This window comes from Balaenoptera borealis, assembly GCF_965194805.1.
Source record: "Balaenoptera borealis genome assembly, chromosome: 13".
NCBI classification, from domain to species: domain Eukaryota; kingdom Metazoa; phylum Chordata; class Mammalia; order Artiodactyla; family Balaenopteridae; genus Balaenoptera; species Balaenoptera borealis.
The window spans coordinates 95,309,266-95,317,568 of record NC_138870.1 but is presented as its reverse complement, the minus strand read 5'-3'; the positions used below and the strand labels follow the sequence as shown (position 1 = coordinate 95,317,568).

Here is an 8,303-nt window from a genome sequence, read left to right as displayed (position 1 = left end):
TGCCGCCTGCCTCAGTGACTCAGAACTAACAAGCTCTTCAGCCTAGGCTGGAGCCCCCGGCACAGGGATTCCAGCACTGCCTTCCCCTTCCTGAGCAACTTCTGGGGCTCCCTGCCCTTCCCCCTTCCCAGCCTCGATTTCCCATCAGGGGCCTCAGACCCCTTCCTGCTGGAACTTTATGGCATCTCTGAATTAAACAAGACCCTCTAGGACCACCAAAGAGTTAAGCCAAGGAAATCCTCAGCTCCCTGTATCTCCGAAGAACCCAGAGGCTGGAGGGGAGGGAGCAGGGAGGAGGGGGAGTGGGAAGCCAGCTCAGCCCGCTCCCTCCGCCCTCCCTCCCTCCCTCTGCTCTGCCTCCATCCCTTTCTCCCTCCCTCCTTGGCCAGCCCTCCGGGCCTGGGATTCTGGGCCAGCAACAAGTTATAATTGCAAACATGGACCAAGGAACCAGAGGCGGCCCAGAGGCCCGGGGTCCGTGAGCTGCTGTTTGAGGCTGCAGGACACTGGGTGAGTGATGGGAGGTCCTGCAACTTCCTCCAGCAGGGCAGAGGGGGTTGCGGTCAGAGCCTGGTATTCCTCTCCTTTCTCCTCTCTTCCTGGACACATCTCACATCTCGGGGCCCTGCTCTCTCCTTCTGACCCCGGCCAGCCCCTCTAGGGTCTGCCTTCCCCATTCCCTCCTTTGACTGAGACTTTAGCCCTGGTGAAGGGCTGCCCTCCGATGCTCCTGTCTTGTGCCCACCCCTGTCTGGACAGGCACCAACTCAGCTCAGCAGGGCCTGGCCCTCCTCCCATCCCAAAGAGGCCCCAGTTCCCTCATGGAGGCAGCAGGGACCCCCAAATCACCCCCAATGGCGTGGTCCCTCACATTTGATCCCTGTGTGACACCTTCCTCCAGGGACAGTCAGTGACCATGGCTGTGGTTATTATTACTTTTGTTAAAGGCTGCTTTGCTTCCTGCTTCCTGCATCCCCCCTCCCCACCCCCCAACCAGGTCACAGTTCTGTGTCACAGATTTTTTGACTCTCAGCTGGCTAGGCCAACAGAAATGTCCCCAGACAGTTTTAATCCTCTGGGAACAGTTCTGCTCTTCCTATCCCATGCAGGCCCTGGGGAGAGGTTGTGTTGGCCAGCAGAGAAAGGAACAAACGTTTAATTACGAGTCTTTTACAAGTCAGGCAATTTCCCTGCATTTAAATCCTCCCAAATAACCTGGGGAGGAAGGTGGTGTTGTCTCCTCCTTGTAAATGTCAAGGAGCAAGAAGCCCAGAGACGTTAAACCACTAGCCCTAGGTCACACAGCTTGTAAACTATTCTGGGATCTCAAGTCTGACTCCAAAGCCTCATCTTTTCCCATGAGGTCACATCTATGGGAAGAAAAAGAGGGGATTTTGCTCTTCTCAAAACCACTGGGATGTGTAATTTACAAATAAAAGCTAAGGGTCATAATCTCGGACAGAAGAGATGTTGATCTCTGAAGATTTGACGTGCCTTATTGAGCAGAACCAGGAAAGCAGAATGGGGGCCGGGGAGGCAGCGGAGGCTTGGGAATTATCATCTTCAGGAGAGGGGTGATGGCTCTGGAGACTGCCTGCCCACCCCTCTCTTCTCCTGCTACTACCCCGCCCGCAGGGAGCAGGGAGGGGGTTGTTGGGGGGAGGGCTCCTGCCCCTTTAAAACCCAACTCCTACCTCGGTGTTCAGGTTAGGTTAGAATGGCATTTAAAAAAAATAATAATTTTATCTTCTCTACACATATTAACCACAGAAAAATATTTTTGAATTGTACTAAATGTTAAAGGAGAACAAAAGGAAATAAACAAAGAACACCAGAAGTGTAAAAACCAGTCTGGTTTCAAAAGTGTTTCTGATCCTGCGATAACTCGGTGCCAGCCCCCAAAGACTGCCGCCACCTCAAAGGCTCTTTGCCTGGCTTCCTGCCCACCCAGCCCCGGCTTGTCTCCAGTCACTGCTGTCCAGGCTGCTTTCTGCCCCTCTCTGTGAACTCTGGATCCCTTCTTGGCCAAGGCCAAAGACAGATCCTCACAAACCCTTGGACTTCCCTGTTCCTTTTGAATTTTCCAGACTTCCTGGTTCCTGCCCCTTAGTTCCAACTTACCACCTTGGCAGCTGATTGGCAGGTCTATGATGATTGACACGACCATCTTCCAATGAATTTACTCTCTCCTGCTCCTTTCCCTGCAGGGCTTCTTGTGTGAGGTTGAGTTGGTAGGTTGTTGACTGTACAAACATGCTGAGCGAGGAGGTGGGCTGACACCAGCTACACACCTTCAGTGTGCATTTCTGCAGGGACTTCTTTTGTTTGTTTGTTTCTAATTTGTCCATCCCGAGGGGCACCTTCTTCTACCTCGCCCTCCAGTGACGGTGGAGTCTGGGGCAAGAAGACAAGCCAGAGGGAGGTTGGGAGGGTGGGAAAAGCATTTTACAGTCTCATTGGCTATGACACATAGGCAGCAGGGCATCTTCCTCACCCACCCCAGCAAACGCCCCCCAGGACCCTCGTCTTCAGAGGGGGTCCTCCTTCGTGGGCCCACGTGTGCCAGAGGTGCCCAGGGACTGGGTTCCAGGAGACTCAGCCTCCAGGCCCTGCACTACCACAAGTCTCTTTGTGACCTTGGAGAACTTGCTTCCCTGTGTAGGCCTCTGTCTTCTCATCTGTTAAATGGGGGCACTAATGCCCCCTCCCCGAGTTATGTCAGGAATGCACGTGCTGTGGGTGGTGGCATCCGCGCTGGGCATCAGCAGAGTGTAGATGTCAAGGTAATGTATTTCTGTCCCTCCTTCCCTGCTCCAGGTCGCCATGGGGATAGCTGCCCTGGGCCTCCTCTGGGCAGTGCTCCTGCACCCTCTCTCTGTGTTTGGAATCCCCACCGAGGAGCCCACCTCTGGGGAAGCTGTGGCCTCTAGTCCCCCTGGGCTCTGTCGACGGTGCTGTGACTCTGAGGACCCCCTGGTCCTTGCTGATGCTGCACATGAGTCCTTGGCCTCTCCGTCCGCCCTCCCGTACATGCTGCCTGAAGTCAGGCCCTACATTAACATCACCATCCTGAAGGGTGAGGACCCACATGTGGCTTGGGCTGGACTGGCGTGGTCGGGGACAGGGAGGGCGTGGGGATCTCTTCCTGGGCTCAGGGAGGTGAGGTGGAAGGAGCAGAAGAAACCAGGACAGAAAACTGTCCCAGACCTTTTCTTTCATTCACACATTTATTAAGTACCTACTGCATACCAGGACCATTCTGAATTCTGGGATGGAGCGTGTACACATCAGACGGAGCTGCCACCGCTGTGGAGCTTCTGTTCTAGTGGGGGAGGCAGACAGTGAGCAATAAACGTATCACCCAAGTTAATGAGACGGATGGTGATAAATGCTATGGAAGTGATGAGGTGGAGCAGGGTAAGGGGTGTCTGGAGTGCAGCTGTGGGGGGCAGGTTGCATATTAAATGGGGGTGGTCAGTGTAGGTCTCACTGAGAAGGTGGGGAGAAGCCACGTGGATCTCTGGGGAAGAGCATTCCAGGCAGAGTGCATAGCAGGTGCAAAGGCCCTGGGGCCAGAGCGGACCTCATGTGTTTAAGGAACAGGGGGCAAGGGGAGGAGCAAGGTTGGAGACAAAACAGATCAGACGTGGGCTCCTCCTCTGAGTGAGATGGGGAGTGGGGGAGGGTTTGAGCAGAGGAGGGACCTGGCCCAGCTTAGGTTTCAAATGGATCACTCTAATTTCTGTGGAGAATAGACAAGGGTAGAATCAGGGAGAGCCGTGGGGGCCACTAGGGCCGCCCAGGTGAGAGCTGGCTGCCTGTCCTCTAAAACCAAATCTCAAGGAAGCTACTTCTGCTGTTGGGGGCTGTGAATGGCTAGTCCTGGGGCTAGCCCTTGACATCCTTAACCTCTGTCTTTGCTCACGACAACCCCGCAAGTTCAGTATGTTGTCATTCCTCCCACCTTGCAGATGGGGAAACTGAGCCTCTGAGAGGGGAGGAGCTCTCCTGGGGTCTCACAGCTGTTAGGGGCAGAGCTAGGATTTGTCGCCGAGGACTCCAGAGGGTCAGCTGGCACCTGAGACCCTCGGGCCTTCAGATTTTGTAGTTGAGGACCCCTCTTGTCCTCTCCCTACTTTGCCCACCACCTCACACATCACTGCTTCCCCAAGGCCAACAGAGCCCTCTGTGTGAGGTTGACGAGGTGCTTGGGTGCTGACTGCACTCCCCCCTCACTATCCTCCTTAAGACCCCATGTCACCTCTCCTGGGCCAGGCTAGCTGCCTGCTGGGCAGAAGGCGCCTGGCTGGTGTCAGGAGTCCTGGGTCCCAGCCCCAGCTCTTCAGCTCCCTTGCTGCGTGGGGCAGGCTTGTCTCTCCCTCCCTGGGCTTGCTGCCTCATTTGTAAAAAGGAGAAGGTAACCCCCTCTTATAACTACCCTTCACGCCCTCCCTTGGGGCTGGGGCGAAACAAGTGCTCTGCAAGCTGTAAAGTGCAGGGCACATGATGAGGTAGGTAGTTCACCAACGAGGCCAGTGAGGAAGACCTCCACAGAGCCATGGACCCCCTCCTGCCTGCTTCTCTCCAGGCTCCTCCTCCGAGGGCCTGTGCCCTCTTTTCTGCCCCTTCTTCCCCTCTTCCCAGCAGCATTGCCGTGGTCATAGGGGACCCTGGGACAACACAGGGCTGTCTAGTTCATTCAGAGGGCTGAGGCTAAGGGTGTGATTGCAGGCTCTGTGACAGGCAGCAGGGAACTATTTGGGATCTGGTCCCTCAAGAAGTAGGTGGTAAAAAAATAAAAAGTAGGTGGTCACCTGCTTTTCTTGCATTCAGGATCAGCCTGGAACGAGGGCTGGCCAGAGGCGCGACTGCCTGGGAAGCAGGGCGGGGGAGGTGGGCTGGGCAGTGCTGGGTGAATCGTCCTGCCTCGTACCTGCAGAGTTCACCCGGTGCTTTCCCAGAGGGCTCAGGAACATCCCTGTGAGGTGCGCGTGATCCTCTTCAAGATACAGACAAAAAAATCCCAAGACACCAACGTGAAGGCCCCAGGTCGTGCAGAGGGGCGGTAACGCCCACCAACGGCTGCCTGGCTCCGACTCTGGACACTTCCGTCCGGGTGATCCCTTCTCTGGGGCAGAAATGCCACGCCCACATCCCCCTGGAGTCCCGCCGGGTGCAGTGACAGCTGGGGTCCAGGCCTGGTCTGGCGGAGACCACAGTGAGAGCCTCGCTGCTGAGGAGGGAGCAGGCTGGCGTGGAGACAGACCGCAGCTGGAGTCCTGCTTCCCTGCCCCTAAGCCGTGCCACCCGGGCGAGTCCCTTCACCTCTCTGTGAGTGGAGGTGGACATGGTGTCTCCTTCAGAGGGGCGCTCGGGGCGGCGATGCCTGGCATGCAGAAGGTGCTGGCTCTTCTCTGGCCTGCCGTCTCTGGGCAGGGGCGAGCCTTCTGCAAACGCTTAGGAGCCCCCGGGGTGCAGGCGTGGGTGCCTGCCCTGACTTTTCTCCTTTTTGTCTCCGCAGGTGACAAAGGGGACCGAGGCCTGCTGGGCTCGCCCGGGAAGCTGGGCAGGGAGGGCCCCCGGGGGGAGCGCGGCCCCCAGGGCACCAAGGGTGCCAAGGGGCAAGCAGGCAGCCCCGGCAGCCCGTGCCAGATGCGCTTCTCAGCCTTCTCGGTGGGCCGCAAGACGGCCCTGCACAGCAGCGAGGGTTTCCAGCCGCTGCTCTTCGACACAGTCTTCGTGAACCCGGACGGGCACTTCAACCTGGCTGCCGGCCACTTCGTCGCCCCCCTGCGCGGCCTCTACTTCTTCAGCCTCAACGTGCACAGCTGGAACTTCAAGGAGACCTACGTGCACGTCGTGCACAACGACGAGGCAGCCGTCATCCTGTACGCGCAGCCCAGCGACCGCAGCATCATGCAGAGCCAGAGCGTGATGCTGGCCTTGGCACCCGGCGACCGTGTTTGGGCGCGGCTCTTCAAGCGTGAGCGTGAGAACGCCGTCTACAGCGACGACATCGACACCTACATCACCTTCAGCGGCCACCTCATCAAGCCCGAGGACGATTAGTGCCTCCCACGGGGCAGCTCTGGCCTGGGGTGGCCACGGGCAGGTCTGTCCCCTGCGGGGCCTCAGTCTGCCTGTCTGTGAAGTTGGCCCTGGGACCTGGCATTCTGGGCAGGCTTCCTCCTCTTTCCTTCCCTCCATCACCCCTCCCAGTCTGTTCGGGCCTCTCTCCTCTCTTGGACATTTTCAGAAACCTCCTAACCTAAATCTTCTAGAACTTTCCCAACCTTTTAGACCAGCACTTTTCAAACTCGAATGTGCATCCGTATCACCCAGGGATTGTGCTAAAATGCTGGTTCTGATTCAGCAGGTGCGGCACGGGCCCAGGATTTTGCATTTCTAGGACGTTCCTGGGTGATGCTGGTGCTGCTAGTCTATGGACCCCACTTGAGTAGCCAGGTCCTATAACTTTCACAACATTCTGGTACTCTCTGAACATTCTGGAATCTTCCAAACATTCTAGAATCTTCCCAACATCCTTAAATTCTCTCATCCTTCTAGGATACCCCCTCCTCTTGTCTCTTGCGCCTTCTCCCTTCTCTCTGAACTCCTGTCTGCGCCCCGACTTGTGCAGCCACAGTTCATTTATTCAGTCATCAAACACTCACTGAGCGCCCGCTCTGTGCCAGGCTCCGGGAAGGCTGAGGTGAACCCGACACAGGCCCTGCTCTCGGTGAGCACCCAGTCCAGCCAGGGTGGGGAGACACAGATTCTGAAACCAGACCCGGGGAAACACATGGGTCTCTGATCACACAAGTCTGTGTTCTGGGCATTCAGGCACTGTGGCCCCCCCATTACCCACCACTCCCCAAGGCTGGCAGGATAGGGTACCCCAGGTGGGGGGAATCCTCTGCCTGGTCCTTTCTTTTTTGCCCAATGCCCATCATTAAAGCAAACCCAGGGGGGCCTTGGTCAGCGGAAAGGTGCTGTGAGGAGAGGACCCAGGGGTTAGGGGGCATTTTGGGGTAAGGGGGCCCAGACCCATAGCTCCCCACGCGGCTGGGATGGAAGCCTGTGAGAGCTCCTACCCTCCTCAGCACACGCCCTCCCTGCCCCGCTGCCGGGCGGCTGTCAGGGCCGTGCTCGGCCCGCTTTGCCAAAGGTGCTTGGGCCTCATTTCTCCCACGCTCCCAGCCACTGTCAGACACTGACGTCTGTCCCCAGGTGCTCTGACCTCCTTGGTGTCTCTCGCCAGCCCAGTGCCTCCGGCTCTCCAGGCTCTGTTAAGGTGCTGAGGCCCCGGGTGGGCAGCTCCTGCCCAGCAGAGCGGCCTCTGGCCTGCTGCTGCCTTTACAAATGCTGCCGGGCAATGAGCCAGGACAGAGGGCACCGGGCTTTGGACCCCTCAGCAGGTCTGGGGAACCAAAGCGAGCAACATTCCAGGTCAATTGGGGGGACCCGCCTCTGAGCCATGATGCCAAGGGAGGCGCTGGGCGAGGCTGAGGCCAAGGGAGGGACATCAGGACTGCTGTCCCTTCCCCCTCTCCCAGGATGGGACAGCCTGGTGGCCCACAGCCTTCCCCTTCCGCAACCCCAGGTGGCCTGAACCTCTCCCCAGAGGGAGACGGCCTCCGCCCATTGGTGCTTATGCGGACTCCGGGGCAGAGGGGGCCCCGGTGGTGGTCTCTGGTGCTTCCTCATAGCCAGGGGAGCCATGGCTGCATGGCTGGGGGCTGGCAGCAGGGCCTGACCCGGTGCCGTGAAGGCTGGTCCTGTACAACCACCCCCAGCCCGACTTCACCCCTGCCCTGCTTGTCCAGCATGATTAAAAGTTGTGCGTCTTCTTGGCAATTCAGCCTGGTTCTTTCTGCTCGGTTTCCTTTGCCCACCTTGGGAGGGCAGCCCATCCTGTTCTGCTGGGCCCAGGTTCAGGGCCCCAGAGGAACCAAGGCAGCCCAGGGCTCCATTCCACGTGCTCGCCACCCACAAAAGAACCAGCCCGCCTCGGTCACTCAGCTGGTGTGCCTTGGAGGCAGTGGAACCAGCCCAGGGTCTGTTGTGCCGTGCCCTGGCTGTGGCCCCGGGAAAGTCCTCACATCTCGGAGCCTCAGTCTCCTTGTCTGTAAAATGGGAATGATGATCATCTATCTCATGGGGTGGCCATAAGGACTAGAAGAGAGGTTGCCCGGTGAGCACTGCATTCATCCTTTTTAAAAAAAGTTTTAATTAATTAATTAATTTTTGGCTGCGTTGGGTCTTCGTTGCTGTGTGCAGACTTTCTCTAGTTGTGGCGAGCA

At 57.7% G+C, this 8,303-nt stretch overlaps 1 protein-coding gene across 1 annotated transcript; it reads left to right on the top strand.

The window, feature by feature from the left end:
* Positions 1 to 357: 357 nt before the first annotated feature.
* C1QTNF6 (C1q and TNF related 6) lies at positions 358 to 7,857 on the top strand. Its single transcript, XM_082350091.1, has 3 exons — positions 358 to 510; positions 2,818 to 3,076; positions 5,522 to 7,857. The coding sequence occupies exons 2-3, from the start codon at positions 2,824 to 2,826 to the stop codon at positions 6,067 to 6,069; spliced, it is 801 nt and encodes a 266-aa protein (XP_082206217.1). The 5' UTR covers positions 358 to 510; positions 2,818 to 2,823; the 3' UTR covers positions 6,070 to 7,857.
* The last annotated feature ends 446 nt before the right edge of the window (positions 7,858 to 8,303 follow it).